We start from the raw sequence: 20,000 nt of genomic DNA, 5'->3' as shown, positions 1-20,000 counted from the left end.
CCAGCAACTTGAGGGTTGCAGGTTCGATCCCCGCTTCCGCCATCCTAGTCACTGCCGTTGTGTTCTTGGGCAAGACACTTTACCCACCTGCTCCCAGTGCCACCCACACTGGTTTAAATGTAACTTAAATATTGGGTTTCACTATGTAAAGCGCTTTGAGTCACTAGAGAAAAGCGCTATATAAATATAATTCACTTCACTTCAAAATACAAATGTCCACTGTAGAGGACATTAGCTTTGAGGAGGCTATCAGGTCACACAGGAAAGAGTTTGCAATTTTTTTGGCATTTTGCACACTTATTGGATAGAAGGCGGAGCCAGGAAGCGTTACCCGCTGCAGCCGATGACCTTGTTGTACAAGTAGGACGGTAGGCCCTTCAGGTCCACATTGTTGTCCACAAATACAAACTGGAGTTCCCGTGATCGCCCCAGATCTGAAAAAACAACAACACTGACTCACTTTGGGTGTTTCACAGACTTTATAAGTCGCTTCAGGCAATGACAAGAAACGAGAACATCGCAGGTGAGTTGACACGGACCGAGTGGCAGGAAGGTGAGGCGGTTGGCCGCCATGGAGAGCTGGTTGAGGCGGTGCAGCCGGCAGAGGTGGCGGGGAACGTGGCTCAGCAGGTTGTGGTCTGCGCTGAGGCTCTGCAGAGAGATGCAGCGGTGCAGACGCTCGGGGAGGGACATGAGCTGATTCATGGACACGTCCAAAGTCTCCAGCTCATGCAGGTCGCCAATCTCTGAACCACAGAAAAGCAGAGAAGTGTTAGAATGGAGGCTTTAAAGTTACCAGTCCTCTTAAAATGTGTTTAAAGCCAGCAAGGCGTGTTGTTGAACTTTGGAAATGACAGCGCACAACCGTGACGTCACCAGGAGTACAAGTCCCCGTATGAGCAGTGTACACGCATGTGCTATCCGGAGAGTTTTGGAACTCTACACTAGGGATGTCCCGATCCGATATTTGGATCGGATCGGCTGCCGATATTTGCCAAAAATTGCGTATCGGCAAGGCATGGGAAAATGCCGATGCAGATCCAGTTTTAAAAAAAAACTCCGGTCCGTGTTTTCCAACGCACCGATTTAAATAATACATTCCACTTTTCTGCTGCTCCGTAATTTCCGTTCCGCATTTTCCAGCACACCTTCAACACATCCACAGGTCTGTGAATTTTCACGCAGTTGCTTTTAGCTGCTGGCATTACACGACAGGCTCTTCTCACTCTTTTCTGTCTCCCTCTCACAGACAGCAAGTGCACCTTCTTACACACGTCACATACTGTCACGTCATACGTCACATACTGTCACGTCATACGTCACATACGTATACGTCCTCCCCGAGCAGAGAAGTAGCAGCATGGCTAACGTTAGCTGTGATGCTAGCGCAGCCGTGCGAGCAACGCTCCCTCTAAGGTGCTCGCCTGTGCAATTGCGCACTGTTTAAGCGTCCTCTGCGCATAGCAAATCTATGCCACGCACAAAATCAAATAAAAAAATAAGCGCATAACAATTTTCGACACACGGACACGACAGAGAAAACAGTTTTCGTCATCATTGTTCAAATATTGTGACGTCTGTCGAGACGCTTATCTCCATTCGGTGCCACACGTCCACACCATCAAAATGCTGAGGCAAAAATTTCCACATCAACACCGTATGAAAAAATTTGTGATTTTTTTAGTTGTGATTTCCTTCTCTGCATGCAAGTTTAAAAGTAGCATATATTAATGCAGTATGAAGAAGAATGTTTTAATGTAGACATGCAAGCCTTGAAAGAAAATTTTTAAAATCAAGACTACATTTCCTGCAAATGGGTGCATTTCTACCCTATATTTTAACTTTAGATTTATTCTCATATCAAACTCTTTTGGCTGTCTTTTTGACACATCTGGCGCCCTCCTCCACACCCTGGATTATAAATAATGTAAATAATTAAATGTGATTATCTTGTGTGATGACTGTATTATGATGATAGTATATATCTGATAGTATATATCTGTATCATGAATCAATTTAAGTGGACCCCGACTTAAACAAGTTGAAAAACTTATTGGGGTGTTACCATTTAGTGGTCAATTGTACGGAATATGTACTTCACTGTGCAACCTACTAATAAAAGTCTCAATCAATCAATCAAAACACATAGAATCATCATACTGATGTGATTATATGCATCAAGTGTTCATTCAAGGCTAAGGCAAAATATCGAGATATATATTGTGTATCGCAATATGGCCTTAAAATATCGCAATATTAAAAAAAGGCCATATCGCCCAGCCCTAGTTCAATGATGCCATTTCTGTTTGTCATGTATAATTTTGTCAATTTTTTTGTGTTTATCCTTGAATAAACAGGTCAGTTTCTTGTTACCAACCATTGTGTATTATTCAAACTCCCCTTATTCAGCTGGCTAGTTGTTATCAAGAGTACTAAAACCCTTTTCAACATGATTCTGACAACTACTTAAGTAGGCTAAATAACTTTAAACTTTAATACATGCTCGGATAGGCAAGTATCGGTCAGTATCGGTATCGGATCGGAAGTGCAAAAACAATATCAGTATCGGATCGGAAGTGCAAAAACCTGGATCGGGACATCCCTACTCTACACTTTGGCCAGTATTTGCAAAAGTCTGCGTTTTTGAGGACAAGAGGCCCAAACGCAGAGATAAGTACGCGTTTATTAAGGCCCAATCCACACGAACACGGATACTTGATAAACGCTAAATAAAAGTGATTACCGTATTTTTCGGATTATAAGTCGCAGGTTTTTTTCCATAGTTTGGCCGGGGGTACGATTTATACTCTGGAGCGACTTATGTGTGAAATGATTAACACATTACCGTAAAATATCAAATAATATTATTTATCTCATTCGCGTAAGAGACTTGGCGTACATCAGCAATCGTCACACACACACGTCAACCAATAAAAATTTGGCGGGGGGCGGGTCATGGCAGAAGTGCATTGTGAAAAAAAAGATGCTACCTGCTACTACTTCCGTACCTATGAAAATAGATAATTTCAACATTGGCGGTAACTTACAAAAACTGAGAAGGGCTGAACAAAAATAGCACCGAAAAGGAAATCATATACTGCAGGTTACAAGCTGGAAGTAGTGAAATGTGCAGCAGAAAACGGCAATCGAGCAGCAGAAAGAAAGTTTGGAGTAAGCGAGAAACTTGTAAGGGACTGGTGAAAAGCGGAGGGTACTCTTACTGAAATGAACAAAACTAAATAAGCTAATCGCGGGCTAAAAGCTAGGTGGCCACAGCTCGAGGAATGAATTCACAAATGGGTGCTTGAAAATTGCCTTTCAAATGTCTGTTCTTGGTGTCGGATTTTATCAAATAAATTTCCCCCAAAAATGCGACTTATACTCTACTGCGACTTATATATGTTTTTTTCCTTCCTTATTATGCATTTTCGGCTGGTGTGATTTATACTCCGGAGCGATTTATAATCCGAAAAATATGGTATTACTTTTCAAAAAAAGGGTAAATGGCTTACAGCAGAGAGTAACAAGCTTTTTATTTTCTACCACTTGTCCCTTTTGGGGTCACTGGGGTGCTGGAGCCTATCCAAGCTGCACTCGAGCAGAAGGCGGGGTACACCCTGGACAAGTCGCTACCTCATCGCAGGGCCAACACAGATAGACAACATTCACACACTACGGACCATTTAGTGTTGCCAATCAAACTATCCCTAAGTGCATGTTTTTGGAGGTGGGAGGAAGCCGGAGTACCCGGAGGAAACCCACGCAGTCACGAGGAGAACATGGAAACTTAATTAAGTAGATTAATAATAGCTTCCTGAAAGTAACAAAACAAGAACTGATACGTCAGCAGCTAACTTAGTAGGCTTTGTAACCGGTCTTGAAATGGTTCTAATATCATTTACATGCAACAAAGTAAATTGATATATGACGTTATCGCACGTTATCTGCATATATATTGCGATATGTATTTTTGCCCATATCGCTTATGTACCTAATTAAGTTTACATGTGTCGATTGTGCAGTTGATTAGCTCGGTTAGTCCAAAGATATGAACAATAATCATATTTTCAAGCAGGTTACAATAAATGTGTTTGTAATGGTTAGAGTGTCCGCCCTGAGATCGGTAGGTTGTGAGTTCAAACCCCGGCCGAGTCATACCAAAGACTATAAAAATGGGACCCATTACCTCCCTGCTTGGCACTCAGGATCAAGGGTTTGAATTGGAGGTTGAATCACCAAAAATTATTCCTGGCCGCGGCCACCGCTGCTGCCCACTGCTCCCCTCACCTCCCAGGGGGTGATCAAGGGTGATGGGTCAAATGCAGAGAATAATTTCACCACACCTAGTGTGTGTGTGTGTGTGTGTGTGTGTGACAATCATTGGTACTTTAACTTTAATAAATATTTGTCGAAATGAGACTACTCCTCTCTTCATTTGTTTTAATGGAACAACGTTGCCTCCTACTGGCCTGTGGGGCTAATGCAGCTGGAAAGTGCCATTTGCAAATAAACTCCTGCACTCTAACACGGTGAAATACCTAAATTTACACTGTGCGCTTATTTGGTGGAGGTCACACACTAGTAAGTAAAGCAGGAACCAAATTAAGGATGAAATCAAGAAAGTAAATGAAAAATTTAAATTTTCCATACAAAAGTGACCATTGGATGCCCGAGTCAGATGAAAATATTGCTCGTGTTCAGACCTCTCCATTTAAAAAAGCGAAGTCCTCCCAGGTTCTTTTTCTGTTGGCTTGTCGTATTAAGGCGAGGGGACCAGAACTGAAGTTGAACAATTTACTCTACAAATGGAGTACAAATAATAGCAATATCAACGGTATTATACTCTCTCTAAAAACATCCAGAAAGCACCAACAATATTCCATTTACATGTCCTGACCTGAAAATTAACCAAATATGAGTGATATTGTTATTGCAAGTGCAGATGGACTATTTTAGCGGCGCATTGATAGCAGTGAGCTAGCCAATTGCTATCTTAGGATGCTATTGTTGACACATTATAAGCCAGGGGCTGCTTTAGCTTCGTCTCAGACTTGCTAAAAGTAAATTCTAGATCAGGCCAGGGCAAATATTTTGACTCGGGGGCCAAAATTTAGAGAAAAACATGTGTCTGGGGGCCGGTATATCTATTTTTAGGAACACTAATACAAAACCTCACAATAATGTCTGATTGAATGCTAAAAACGTTTTTTTTACTGAATGAGACACCCAGAATGTACATGAAATAAAGAATGTGGAATTTACAATATTAACTATGAATGATAAAACATTGAATATTGACAACCAGAGATGTCCAATAATATCGGACTGTCGATAATATCGGATAAATGGAAATTATCGGTATCGGTTTCAAAAAGTAAAATATATGACTTTTTAAAACGCCTCTGTGTACACGGACGTAGGGAGAAGTACAGAGCGCCAATAAACCTTAAAGGCACTGCCTTTGCGTGCCGGCCCAGTCACATAATATCTACGGCTTTTCACACACCCAAGTGAATGCAATGCATACTTGGTCAACAGCCATACAGGTCACACTGAGGGTGGCCGTATAAACAACTTTAACACTGTTACAAATATGTGCCACACTAAGAACCCACACCAAACAAGAATGACAAACACATTTCGGGAGAACATCCGCACCGTAACACAACATAAACACAACAGAACAAATACCCAGAACCCCTTGCAGCACTAACTCTTCCAGGACACTACAATAAACACCCCCCTCGTCTGAGCTGTTGTAACTTAGATTACCATAGTAACTAGTATATCATGCAAAAGTGCCGATTCCAACCATTGAAATACTTTGTATAGTTCAAGACTTACGGTAATTTGTAAAACATCATTGCACATCATAATGGCAGCTACAGTTTCAATCTTAAAGATGTCAAAAATTGGGGGGGGAATGTTCGGCGGGCTAGATTGAAAAGCTTAACAGGCCGCATGTGGCCCCCGGGCCTTAATTTGCCCAGGTCTGTTCTAGATGATAATTCATTCATCTTTCACCTGCTAGTAGACAAATATGGCCATGGACCGACAGTCTGGTCGACTTTCATATCCCCGCGAGGTGCTGCAACTTTTTTTTAACCCTTTGTAAACGGGACTGCGTAAGCTTCCCTTAGGTTAACATCCAAACAAGAGTGGAAATATTGCAGTAAGTGTTTGTTTTATTATGCTTTATTATCGTTAGTTTGTATGTTTCGCATCGCGCAATGCTGCGGTTGCTATAGTGTTTCAATAAAGCATCATCCTCTTTGTGTTCGAGCTCAAAAATACAAAGTTCTGGATCATAATTTTCCCCAAAGTAATGGTTGTTGGCTCTGACAAAGTCTGCTTAATTGATTGATACTATTTTGATCCTATCTATTTATTCGCAAACTTTGGAAGTCTTTTGGTGTCATTAATCAGATAAATATGATAATAGCTTCAATATAGAGGCAAGTTGTTTTTCCACTCTAGTGCTACTTGAAGGTGGAAAATATTCAACGAACACGTGTTTTTACCAAGAGCGACTGCACCCTTTTTTTTAGCAAAGCCTAAAAATCAAAGCTCAATAAGACGCGACGACAACAAGAGTGTTTACCTGGTGGGAGGCACTTTAGCTGGTTGTTGGACAGCCTCAGGTGGCGTAACGTCCTCAGTCGGCCCACCTCCGGACACAGCAGCTGGAGGGCGTTGTTGCTCAGGTCCAGTGACTGCAAACGGGCCAAGTTTCCAATTGCTGGGAAAGACACCATAGGCGCACACGCATTAACTCCATTATATTAATCATCCACTGATAAAACCACAAAAATAATTAACTCTATTAACCACAATTTATTATGGTTTTTTTTTCAGGCCTTATGTTCAGGGTCTAACAAAAGTTTATGCCCACCCACTATTCCCAAGCAAGTCAAAGTGTTTCTTCCCATCACTCACAAACAACAAAATTAATCAGTGTGTCATAGTGTTTCAATGTGTCAATATGGTACACAGTTGGGCTGGGCAATATGGCTGAAAATTGTACCAGTTTTTTATATCGGTCAATATCGACAATTATTGATATTCTTTATGACCTATGGAAAATAAGGACCAGGAGAAAAATATATTAAATGTGAGCATTTTTATTTCAAATGTTACCATCCTCTGATTATAATCCTCTCAGCTATCAAGGCAGAAAGGTAAGGAAATTTCAACAAAGGCAGGGAAAACAGTCAAACAATCTAAACAACATTCTAAAATGACATTGAACACTTAACAATACCCTCTTAAAATTCAAGGTGCAAAAATAAGAATTAGGAAAGAAATGCCTAATAAAGTGTAACAAAATTGTGCAAAGTTTAAAAATGTCAACAGAGAGAAACCTAACAGCGCGGATATGGTGGTGTGGTATTACTGATTTCGAGCATTTTGGTCCCGACTACGGTCCATTTGAAAAAAAACAACAAAAACTGCCATACTGTCATGGTGACTTTTCCTGTTTTATCAACAATTTCTTGGCTCTCAGCAGCACTCATTTTTACTTTCTCTTCTCACTCCATGCATGGAATCAAGCGCGAGACAAAAAGATGGCGCAACCAATCTTGTAAATAATCACCATTGGCGTTAACGCACTTTTTGTGTCTTTCTACGCATTGAAATCAGAAAGGATGCGTGCGCATTTCCAGAAGTCCGCGCGTCCCTGGGATGCAGAGTTGTTTTTTACTGACCCTGCTTTCTCCGGGTCAAAACTACGGTTTACTTGTTTTTTTTAATCGATTATTGCTTTACGCCGGTGTTTTGTTTTGTTTATATTTAATGAGTCAAATTTCCGTCCCCGTTTATTGCGTTTTTATTGGTCGACTTCAAAGTAATTAACTTTTCGATACAATTTCTTAATTTTTGATTCGCTGAAAGTTCGGTATTAGGACTCCCGCGTGTTATTGTTTTCGTCATGGTGAGCAATAAACCCAAGAAGCAATGGAAAGTGGCTTCAGGAGCCAGTTTTCAGCTAATGGCTCACTTATGAAGATGGAAAAATGTTTTGCACGCCATGTAAACGGGCTAATAAAAAGAACACCGTTACGACTGGTCTCACTGATTTTCAAAGATCCAGCCTCACCAGGCACCAAGAAAGATAATGTTAAAACTTTCCTGCTTGTCGGCTCCCAGACTGTGGTCGAGGAGCGCAGGGGAGACGTTCCCTCCAGGGCCTATGCATTGTCCACTTTACCCGGCAGTGGGTCCCTACAGTTCCGCTCTTTGGTCGGAATGACGAGGCCGTCAATTTGTTACAACTCTTTATTTATGTTTTCCACAAAGCCAAGCGGACATCCACCATGCTATTAACACTCCTGAACATGCTAGCGCTCCCTCTCCTAACTTGCCCACTCACTTACACACATCACTCACCCCACATATTGCCATTCTTAAAGGGGAACACACAGCTTATGACCATCACCAAGCCAGAGATGAAATGCTAGAGGCATTGAGTGCCACTGTATTAAATGACATGGAAACTGACTTGCAAAATTCTAAGTTTGTTGGCATTATTATACTCCTCCCACCCCCACCAAGGACTGTTTTCACTGCTGGACTCTAGAGAGAGGTTCCGCAGCCTTAGTAGCAGAACCTCCAGGTTCTGTAACATTCTCAGCACATTCTACAGAGGCCCTATAGAGAGCCTGCTGACCAACAGCATCTCTGTCTGGACTGGAGCCTGCAATGCCTCAGACTGGAAGTCTCTCCAGAGAGTGGTGAGGACGGCGGAAAAGATAATCAGGACTCCTCTTCCTCCTATCCAGGAGATCGCAAAAAGCTGCTGCCTGACCAGGGCTCAGAAAATCTGCAAAGACTCCTCCCACCCCCACCAAGGACTGTTTTCACTGCTGGACTCTAGAAAGAGGTTCCGCAGCCTCCGAAGCAGAACCTCCAGGTTCTGTAACAGCTTCTTCCCTTAAGCCGTAAGACTCTTGAACGCATCATAATTAAATTATCCCCTCAACTCCCCCCAAAATGGATTAACTCGCTGGAATAAAAGACAATATAACATACATCCATAAACGTGGACGCATGTGAAAAAGTGCAATATATTTATCTGTACAGTAATCTATTTATTTATTTATATATATATATTTATTTTATATATATATAATTTATATATTATTTATATTTATTTATTTATTTATATATGCACCTTATTGCTTTTTTATCCTGCACTACCATGAGCTTATGTAACGAAATTTCGTTCTTATCTGTGCTGTAAAGTTCAAATTTGAATGACAATAAAAAGGATGTCTAAGTCTAAGCTTCTTCCCTCGGGCCGTAAGACTCTTGAACGCATCATAATAGTCCCCTCAATTCCCCCCAAAAATGGATCAACTCGCTGGAATATAAAGACAATATAACATACATCCATAAACGTGGATGCATATGCAAAAGTGCAATATATTTATCTGTACTGTAATCTATTTATTTATATCTGCACCTTATTGCTCCTTTATCCTGCACTACAACGAGCTACTGCAACGAAATTTTGTTCTTATCTGTACTGTAAAGTTCAAATTTGAATGACAATAAAAAGGAAGTCTAAATCTTAATTATTTGCCATGAAAGTGTAGATGTGGCGGTATGATCTACATACAGGTGAGAATAATCAATGTGTCATATGTATGTATGCCCTGGCACACCATTATCATCATTTCATGACCGACACAAAAAAAACTTCTACACTTTTATACTGAAATAAATACACCTACAACTTATGAAATGAAAATATAGAAAAAAATGTAAAGTTTAAATCCATGAAGGAAAGAAGAAAGTGAATGAACGTTTATAACTGAATACATTTACATATGCATAAAAAATGTGTTTTCGTTTGTATTATTTCTTTTAATGAATTAAGTAATGTTATGACAACCTTTTTCCAAAACACAGGATAATGCATACATTTATTATTTGTTTTCAAAACGCTTGCAAAAAAATTGACTGTGGGACCCCGTATGTATGATTTGATGGGGTCCCTGGGACCCCATTTTGAAAATTCCTAGCGCCAACACTGAATATCGTTACCTGATTGGCTGTTAGTGTGTCACTCTCACTGATCAGTGTTTACTTTCTGCGTTGCGCAGTCAGCGAGTGCCTTTGTTCATGCAAACAATCTTGCGTCACATTTTTTTATTGATATTGATTACGTGTCTATTGGAATATACCGTATTTTTCGGAGTATAAGTTGCTCCGGAGTATAAGTTGCACCGGCCGAAACTGCACAATAAAGAAGGGAAAAAACATATATAAGTCGCACTGGAGTATAAGTCGCATTTTTTGGGGAAATTTATTTGATAAAACCCAACATCAAGAATAGACATTTGAAAGGCAATTTAAAAAAAAGAATAGTGAACAACAGGCTGAATAAGTGTACGTTATATGACGCATAAATAACCAATTGAGAACGTGCCTGGTATGTTAACGTAACAAATTATGGTAAAAGTCATTCAAATAACTATAACATATAGAACATGCTATACATTTACCAAACAATCTGTCACTCCTAATCGCTAAATCCCATGAAATCTTATACGTCTAGTCTCTTACGTGAATGAGATAAATAATATTATTTGATATTTTACGGTAATGTGTTAATAATTTCACACATAAGTCGCTCCCGAGTATAAGTCGCACCCCCGGCCAAACTATGAAACAAACTGCGACTTATAGTCCAAAAAATACGGTATATTGTTTTTTTTTTGTATCACCCAGCCCTAGTAGTAGTAAGCTTTTGTCAAACAAATATAAAGGCATGGCAGAAGACGACCCCAATGCATCCCACTGTCACACACGCATCGCCCAGTTTTTAATAATTAAACTTTTGACCGGTACTGTGTGTAAGCTACATGCGTTTAGGACTTATCACATGACTTAGGAGCATACTTGCCAACCCTCCCGGATTTTCCGGGAGACTCCCGAAATTCAGCGCTTCTCCTGAAAACCTCCTGGGACAAATTTTCTCCCGAAAATCTCCCGAAATTCAGGCGGACCTGAGTGACGTGTCGACAGCCTGTTTTCACGTCCGCTTTCCCAAAATATAAACAGCCTGCCTGCCCAATCACGTTATAACTGTAGAATGATCGGGGGCGAGTTCTTAGTTTCTTATGAGGGTTTATTGTTAGGCAGTTTCATTAACGTCCTCTCAGCACCGCAACAACACACAACAACAGCAGTCACGTTTTCATCTACCGTAAAGCAGTTCGTCTGCCGTAAACAGCAATGTTGTGACACTCTTAAACAGGGCAATACTGCCATCTACTGTACATGCATATGTGACATTAACATCTACGGCTTTTAGAGAGTGCAGTGCACAACTGCGCACACAACAAGGAGACGAAGCAGAATGCATCATCATCAGAGAGGGTGTTCAGCATGGTTAGAAAAATAGTGACAGAGAATAGAACAAGGATGGACAATTCAACCCTTAACTCAACAATGAGTAGATGAGTGTTATGTGCGTGTATATGTGTAAATAAATGAACACTGAAATTCAAGTATTTCTCTTATTTATATATATATATATATATATATATATATATATATATGTATATATACATATATAATATATATATATAGCTAGAATTCACTGAAAGTCAAGTATTTCTTATATCCATTCATCCCCTCTTAACCACGCCCCCCCCCCCCCCCCCTATGGCGTCACATTAGTGCCAAAAATCTGAGCGCATAAAAACTGTTATCCCGCGATGATTCTCCACTTCGTGCGCGCGCGCGACACCCTTTTGCGCGTGCGTGATGCCTTTTTGCGCGCGCGCGGTGCCTTTCTGTGCGTGCGCGGTGCCTTTTTGCGTGCGCGCGGTGCCTTTCTGCGCGCTCTCTGTGTACTCCTGGCATCTCTCCTCGCGCTGTCATCTTTTTGGCACTTTGGGGGCGGGTATGCTTAGACGGCCCCTCCTTTCTGATTGGCTGTGAGCATTTTTCATATGACCAATCATTCTCCAGTGTAGCAACGTTGTAGCCATCTTACCTCGGACAGCTAGCCTCAATCATTACATTGATGTCAATGGTACATGTACTAATTAAATTACCATAACTTGCTCGATTTTCGACCAATTTACAAACGGTTTGCCTTGTTACAAATCTTATTACATGTAGATATGACATAGGATGCTGTACCTGTTGAAATTACCTCTTTCGCTTTAAAAAAAAAAGACTTAATTGTGCAACATAGTTGTGTAGGGTCAGTGTTAGTCAGTTCTCTGATTATTGTAAACTGTTTCAGAATACATTATTAAAAGCTATTTTTAACATTTTAAAAACAAAATTCAAAGATTATTTCATTAATTTTATGGCTGAATCAAAAGAAATTCCATAAATTAGAAAACAAATGTTCAAGAAGAAGTGGAAATATAAAATAATGTTATGGTTGGATGTTATTGCTGGTGGACCAGTTCTGGCTGAAAGATGTGATTATGGTGTTTGTTGTCTTATTATTTATTTGGGTCACATTTTGTATTACCCTGTATTGTGTTTATGTGGTATGAAATAACCTTCATCAGCGCGCAACATTTTTTTATCCACTTCTTCCTCCGTAAATCTTGATACATATTGACGATGACCCGCCCTGCTATACTTCTGATTGGCTCTGAGCATTTTTCAGCATTTTTTGCCTGACCAATCAGAAAGGAGGGGCCGTCTAAGCATACCCGCCCCCAAAGTGCCAAAAAGAAACATGACAGCGCAGGAGAGATGCCAGGAGTACACAGAGAGCGCGCAGAAAGGCACCGCGCGCACGCAAAAGGGTGTCGCGTGCGCGCACGAAGTGGAGAATCAGCAGCGATAACAGTTTTTATGCGCTCTGATTTTTGGCACTAATGTGACGCCACCCCCCCCCCCCCCCAAACGCCCGAAATCGGAGGTCTCAAGGTTGGCAAGTAAGCTTAGGAGACTCACCTTCCGGAATAAGCACTATGTTGTTAGAGTGCAAATACCTGAGGAAAAAAATATACGTTACAACCTAAGAACAAATACGTAATGCGATCTATTTTTCGTACAGAATCTTGATACAAAATACTTACAGTTCTATTAGATTTGGTAACTTCTGTGCAAGATTGTCAGGCTGATAAGGCAACAAAAGACACATGAAACAAACCTAATACATGTCTGTTTAATGACAAGTTAAGTGTCCATTGCTTACCAATGTAGTGAGCAAGTTCCTCTTCATGTAAAGCCTCTCCAGAAACTGTAGGCCTTCATCTTTGAGCAGATCGACTGGGAAATTGTTCAGATTTCTGTAGTTGAGGAAGAGATTTTTGTGGCGCTCCTGCTTGGCCATGACTATAGCCTCATGGAGCTCAGTGGCCATCTTTGGGGAGACGACTTCTCCTTCCTGCCCTGCCTCTAAGCCACCATTGTCTTTCTGGGAAATGCATAACATTGAGTTTTTAGCTGACTGCATAGTGTAAACAGCAATTATTTTTTACTGTACACAGTAACACATTTGAGGGGGCTGCACTTAAGATAACATATGATGATGGACTTTGACACTAAACAAACGGAACGAGATGAAAGATTAAACTGCAGACAGAAACAGGTTAGCATGCTCAAACTAGCATTAGCTTCCCAGCACCGTTCGCTGTTTAGCAAAGCACTAGCAAATATTACGAACAACTAAGGAAGAACAGCACAGAACTAAAAGTAGCTTACCTCAATTGAGAATGACTAACATGTTTTAATTACACACACCGACATGACGAGGATGAAAATATTTACAAACGTGTATGGACATTAAGCTAAGCTAAAAAGATTAACGCAACCGTCGTAAACAAAGTGGAACTGTCGTAAACACAATATGTGACGTCATGTCCGCCTTGTTCGAGTCCAAGATTTTGTATATATAAACGTGTCTTTGATAAAACCAACAATTCTGTAAGCAAGTGGCGCCACACAAAAATGTGCTAATTAAAAAAATATGACTGCCCTTTTCTATCTTAACTCGTACGACGGCTGCGTGCGCATGCGCAGACACTGTTGCGTGCCTTTTGATTGATCAATCAAATGCCTATTCTCTGTATTGTAGTTAACTCGCCATTATTGAAGTTTTTGAACAATCATCAAAATTTTCACTGGATTAATTAATATTTACATTATTGTTACTGACGTGTTGATCATACTTGCCAACCCTCCCGAATTTTCCGGGAGACTCACGAAATTCAGCGCCTCTCCCCAAAACCTCCTGGGACAAATTTTCTCTCGAAAATCTCCCGAAATTCAGGCGGACCTGAGTGACGTGTCGACAGCCTGTTTTCACGTCCGCTTTCCCAAAATATAAACAGCCTGCCTGCCCAATCACGTTATAACTGTAGAATGATCGGGGGCGAGTTCTTAGTTTCTTATGAGGGTTTATTGTTAGGCAGTTTCATTAACGTCCTCTCAGCACCGCAACAACACACAACAACAGCAGTCACGTTTTCATCTACCGTAAAGCAGTTCGTCTGCCGTAAACAGCAATGTTGTGACACTCTTAAACAGGGCAATACTGCCATCTACTGTACATGCATATGTGACATTAACATCTACGGCTTTTAGAGAGTGCAGTGCACAACTGCGCACACAACAAGGAGACGAAGCAGAATGCATCATCATCAGAGAGGGTGTTCAGCATGGTTAGAAAAATAGTGACAGAGAATAGAACAAGGATGGACAATTCAACCCTTAACTCAACAATGAGTAGATGAGTGTTATGTGCGTGTATATGTGTAAATAAATGAACACTGAAATTCAAGTATTTCTCTTATTTATATATATATATATATATATATATATATATATATACATACATATACATTATTGTTACTGACGTGTTGATCATACTTGCCAACCCTCCCGAATTTTCCGGGAGACTCACGAAATTCAGCGCCTCTCCCCAAAACCTCCCGGGACAAATATTCTCCCGAAAATCTCCCGATTTTCAGCCGGAGCTGGAAGCCACGCCCCCTCCAGCTCCATGCGGACCTGAAGACAGCCTTTTTTCATGACGGGAGGACAACAGGGCGTCAAGAACTAAATCATCCAGACTAGAGATAAATTGTATTATGTTTATTTTACCTAAAAATAAATATATTTATTAATAAAAAATAAAAAAAATAAATAAATAAATTTTTACTATATTTTGCTAAAAACATCAAAATTAATTTTATTTTTATTTTTTTGTGACTCCTTATTACATCCAGCCATAGAATTATACATTAAAATAAACATATTTGAAAATTGATTTTAAATTATCATGATAATTCATTTAAAATGACCAATTTAATTATCAAAAATAATTGCTTGTTTATCAACAACTTTAGCATTTTATTCATTACATTTTGAAACTCTCAGAAGCCAAGTTATGTTATATTCCTTAATATTTATTTATGCAAGTTTGAAGTATCAATTATCTAAACACAGTTTTGTTTGCATATTTTCAAGATGTAGATATCTATATATATGTATGAAATACTTGACTTGGTGAATTCTAGCTGTCAATATACTCCTCCCCTCTTAACCACGCCCCCAACCACGCCCCGCCCCATCCCCGACCACGCCCCACCTCCCGAAATCGGAGGTCTCAAGGTTGGCAAGTATGGTGTTGATAGAAGATGAGTTGATAACGCCGTAAACACAGTCGTACTGTCGAAAACACAATATGTGACGTCGTGTCCGCCTTGTCCGATTCCAGGATTTTTTAATAATCGTGTCTTTGAACATTTTGTGAGATGAAGCCAACAATTCTGTAAGCAAGTTGCGCCACATAAAAATGTGCTAATCAAAAAAATATGAATGACCTTTTTTTAACAGCGGCTCGTACGACGGCTGCGCATGCGCAGACACTGTAGCTGGCTTCTTCGCCATTATTGAAGTTTTTGCACAAACATTGCAAAATGCACTAGATTAATGAAAATATTTAGGTGTTAAATGTGTAATGCATTTGGACTAAACGAGTAAACGAGCAGGGATGATTTGCATACATTTTTATTGAATCTTAAATCTCACGTAGAAAAAAAAAAAAAGAATCAGAGAAGCAGACATTCTCTTTTTCCTTCAGCCAATCATTTTCCCTCCAGTATTTAGAATATATTGGGGGGGAACCCCAGCATATACAAAAATGAAACCAAAAATGCAACCTCATTCTAACTGATAAACACACTAGAAAAAAGGCTGTAAGGATATGAAAAATGTACATATGTGAAAAATCTTCTAACAAATTGGCCATTGATGAAAAAAAAGACCAAAAAGAACACTTTTGTTTAATTTTGTCCACTCTTGAGAGGCCTGGTAGTGGTAAAAAAAAACAAAAAACATGAGGAATAAATCAGATCATTAACACTCAAAAGCAGCCCGTCCTGATCCCTAAGAATAAGAACCGAAAGGACAACAATCTGGGCCTGAAACAGGAGGAAAATCAAGGTGTGTGTGGGGAAAGGGGGGGGTTAGCCAGGTTATCACCATGGCAACAGCAAGTCCAAAAATGACAGAAAATGAGTATTTGGTTTCCAAACCTGCACAGAGGAAGGAAATTGAAAAGGGGAAACAAAAACTGAATTCCCTTAGCTCCCGGAGGTGTAACCATAGCAACCAGAGCACATCATTAGCCAGCTATACCTTCAAGTGAAAGCAGATGTCGACTGGTGCACAAACCTTCCACCTGGCGGAACCTGAACAAAGCACCTCAACAGGGCAGACGAAAAGGTGTGGAACTTAAGTTGTAAGAAGATGGCGGAGCAGTGTAAAGTGTAAGTCATGTGTGAATGTTCACCTTCATCAGCTAATATGGTTTGCTTTGGGGTAAGCAACAGAAACATGGGCAGCAAAAAAAATAAATAATAATAATATCGAAGATAAATTGCATTATTATTTTATTTTTTTCCCCTCTAACTTTGATATGTCATCATTATGTGCAAAAAAAGACCACACTTGTGTGTATATATATATATATATATATATGTTTCTATGTATATACACGTGTATATATATATATATATATACACACACACACACATATATATATATACACATAAAGGTGTATATATACACATGTATATATATATATATATATGTATATATATACATATATATATGTGTCTATGTATATACACATGTATATATATATATATATATATATATATATATATATATATATGTATATATATATATATGTGTGTGTCTATGTATATACACATGTATATATATATATACACACACACACACATATATACATAAATGTGTATATACACATGTACATATACATACACATGTACATATACATACACATGTACATATACATACATATATATATATATATATATATATATATATATATATATATATATATACACAAAATTACAGTGTGTGAAAAGTTGGAATATAAGAAATAAAATGGTGATGTTTCAGGGATAAAGTCGCAATATTGGAAGAAAGAAAAATTCCAGATCTTTTAGGATTAGTTCATGTTATTTATAAAAGAATAAAGTTGAAATATTGAGTGAAAAAAATGCTTATTTTGTGAATAAAGTCGTATTTTTATGGGAAATAAGTGGTAATGGTACAAGAAAAAGTCTCAATATTACTATAATAAAGTCGTAATATCAAGTGAAAAAGTATCAAGCGGAAATATCACCAGAAAGAAATCCACAAGAATAATATTGGAATATTACAGGGAATTTATCATATGAAATCGACATTTTAAGAAACAAGTTGCCGTATTAGAAATAAGTCATTTTTAAGTTACTGGGAAAAAGAGAAAGCCCTAATGATACAAGAAAAAGTCATTCAAATATTAAGATAAACGTTAGAGAGACAGTAATGTTGCTGTGAAGACCATGTCTTCATATGTTACAAGAAAAAGTGTAAAAAAAAAAAAAAAAAAAAAAAACCTGTTACGAAAAGAAAATTTGTAACGTTACATGAATAAGAGTGTCGTTATGAAGGTTTAATGTTACATAACAGGCTGAATGATTTCGGGGGAGATGTTTTTTTATAATAAAAAAGTCAGAAAATAACGAAATGTGAATAAACACTGATTGACAAAAAGGTTTTATAGAGTACGCAAATAAAGCGGTGTATTTTTTGCGACGTTCAGATGATCAAATTAGGACTTTATTCTTGTCATATCTAAGTTTTTTTAATCTTAAAATGACTTTTTTGCCCTGTAAAACAAAAAATTGCTTGATGCCATAGTTCCAAGTTTTTCTTCCTTCCCCAATAGTTCCTCATATTGATTCCAAACTTCAATTACATTACTTTTCAAACTTAGAATTTTCACAATTTCGCAAAAATTGTCAGAAGCGGTCAAGCGGATTACTTGGAAGAGTAAAGAATCAAACAAATGGGTAGATTATGAAATACAATCCCATGTTTCTGTGCTTGGAGTAGGATGGATTTGCTTGGCGGTTTGACGTCGGCCCTCTAAAGCTCCTCATTAAACAAAAATGTTTTGAAATCCAGTACGCATCATAACAAAAACAAAGAAAAAAAAAACAATGAGGTAGATGGCTGGTCGAACAAAAAAAAAAAGCACAAACCTTCCCTTCCCAAAGTAGCAAAAAAAAAACAACACATCATAAATGTACCTAAAAAAAACCTCATTAGGGTATTTTGTACAGTGATTTACACTTTATGACAAAAACAACTAACATAAATAACCGCAAAACTGGGCTGGGTAGTCCAAATGTGGATTTTTTTTTTTTTCAGGCAAAACCACATTTTGTCAGTAAACGTCTTCAGGTGTGACGGGGGTAGACATATAAATAAATAAATTCTCAACAATTGTTCGAAGTCATAACGTCGCAAAAACAACACAGAGTCAGTTAGCGGGATGATTAGCAATATGTACCATACTCCGTAAAGAAAATAGTGCTTTTTTTTTTTTTCCCGCAGCGCTAATATTCCCCAGTTTTTGACCTGCCAGATAATAGCCACTTTCGCGTTTAGTGTCAGCTGTAGCAATCTGCGACTTGGAAGGGTCGCTTTGAAATGTAGTGTGTTCACAAAGTTGGGTTTTTTAGCGCTACAAAAACGAGCATTGACGGAAAGACGTAGCGGTACCGTCTGAGAAATGTATTGCGGTGATCGGTTTTTGAGGACGATTCACCAATAAATGGTGTGTTGTTTGATTGAAGGGCCGGGTGAATTAAAGCTAGGTATTATTATCAACAAATTGCAATCAAAGATATATTTAACATGAATAATGTCGACGACAATTAACAATCCGACAGTTGCGCATAACTAAATACAAATTGAATAATAAATAACCATGCAACTTTCCCACTTTTGACCTGAGATTTAATTAGGGGGGGGCATCTGACGTTACTATATGGTGTTATGGGGAGTTATCGGATTTATAAACAACCGGCGGGCCGTACGTACCTCTTTGAAACCAGCTCAGTCAACAATTATGGTCGTCAAAAATAATAACAAAAATAATAGGAAACTGCAGTGAAAACACTCTTAGATTCAACCTGAAGGTCTCTTCATATTTATATATATATTTATATATATATATATTTGTATAGATAAATCCTCTATATTACAACCACGAGAGAAATAATAAGGAATAGCAGCTTTTTTCTTCTTCTTCTGTACAAGATCTCCGACCGTATAAAAAGGTAGAAAAAGTGACAAACAATTGGCGTAAATGCTCTTGCTTGCTTGCGGAGATGTTGTAAATGTATGATCTAAAAAATAATAATAATTACAACAATGACGCCCGGCTGCTCGCTCGGTCCTCTTCAGTTCTTTTTCTTCTCCTCCTGCTTGAATTGGCGGTGAAACCACGAAAAAACAGCACTTTGTGACGAGTTGTGGCTCAGATAAAGTTGATTTTTGATTTTTTTGTTTTTGTTTGTTTTATGTAGAAAGTAGCTGTGGAAAAAAATGTAGAGCAGAGCGAAGAATATTCCAAAAACGAAAAAACTTCCCTCTGCTTGGCGGACTTCTTTAAGTGCTTCTTTTCCGTTTGTGACGTAATGCCCGCCCGA

At 38.8% G+C, this 20,000-nt stretch overlaps 2 protein-coding genes across 4 annotated transcripts in view; both read right to left on the bottom strand.

The window, feature by feature from the left end:
- lrrc28 (leucine rich repeat containing 28) overlaps positions 1-13,946 on the bottom strand; it is a 17,998-nt gene extending 4,052 nt beyond the window's left edge. The window contains exons 1-7 of the mRNA XM_072913321.1: positions 13,687-13,946; positions 13,178-13,399; positions 13,059-13,099; positions 12,934-12,971; positions 6,602-6,739; positions 540-746; positions 332-434 (exon numbers count right to left, since the gene is read on the bottom strand). Of these exons, the coding sequence (XP_072769422.1) occupies positions 332-434; positions 540-746; positions 6,602-6,739; positions 12,934-12,971; positions 13,059-13,099; positions 13,178-13,345 (695 nt within the window). The 5' untranslated portion in view covers positions 13,346-13,399; positions 13,687-13,946. The remainder of the gene's footprint in view (positions 1-331; positions 435-539; positions 747-6,601; positions 6,740-12,933; positions 12,972-13,058; positions 13,100-13,177; positions 13,400-13,686) is intronic.
- Positions 13,947-17,379: 3,433 nt separating this feature from the next.
- The window catches only part of LOC133608520 (insulin-like growth factor 1 receptor), a 188,038-nt gene continuing 185,417 nt past the window's right edge, over positions 17,380-20,000 (bottom strand). For all 3 annotated transcript variants that reach the window (XM_061963802.2, XM_061963803.2, XM_061963804.2), the window contains one exon: positions 17,380-20,000. This exon is cut by the window's right edge. The gene's annotated coding sequence lies outside the window, so the exon portion shown is untranslated.

This window comes from Nerophis lumbriciformis, linkage group LG06, assembly GCF_033978685.3.
Source record: "Nerophis lumbriciformis linkage group LG06, RoL_Nlum_v2.1, whole genome shotgun sequence".
Classification (NCBI taxonomy): domain Eukaryota; kingdom Metazoa; phylum Chordata; class Actinopteri; order Syngnathiformes; family Syngnathidae; genus Nerophis; species Nerophis lumbriciformis.
This window is presented reverse-complemented; position numbering and strand designations above follow the sequence as displayed.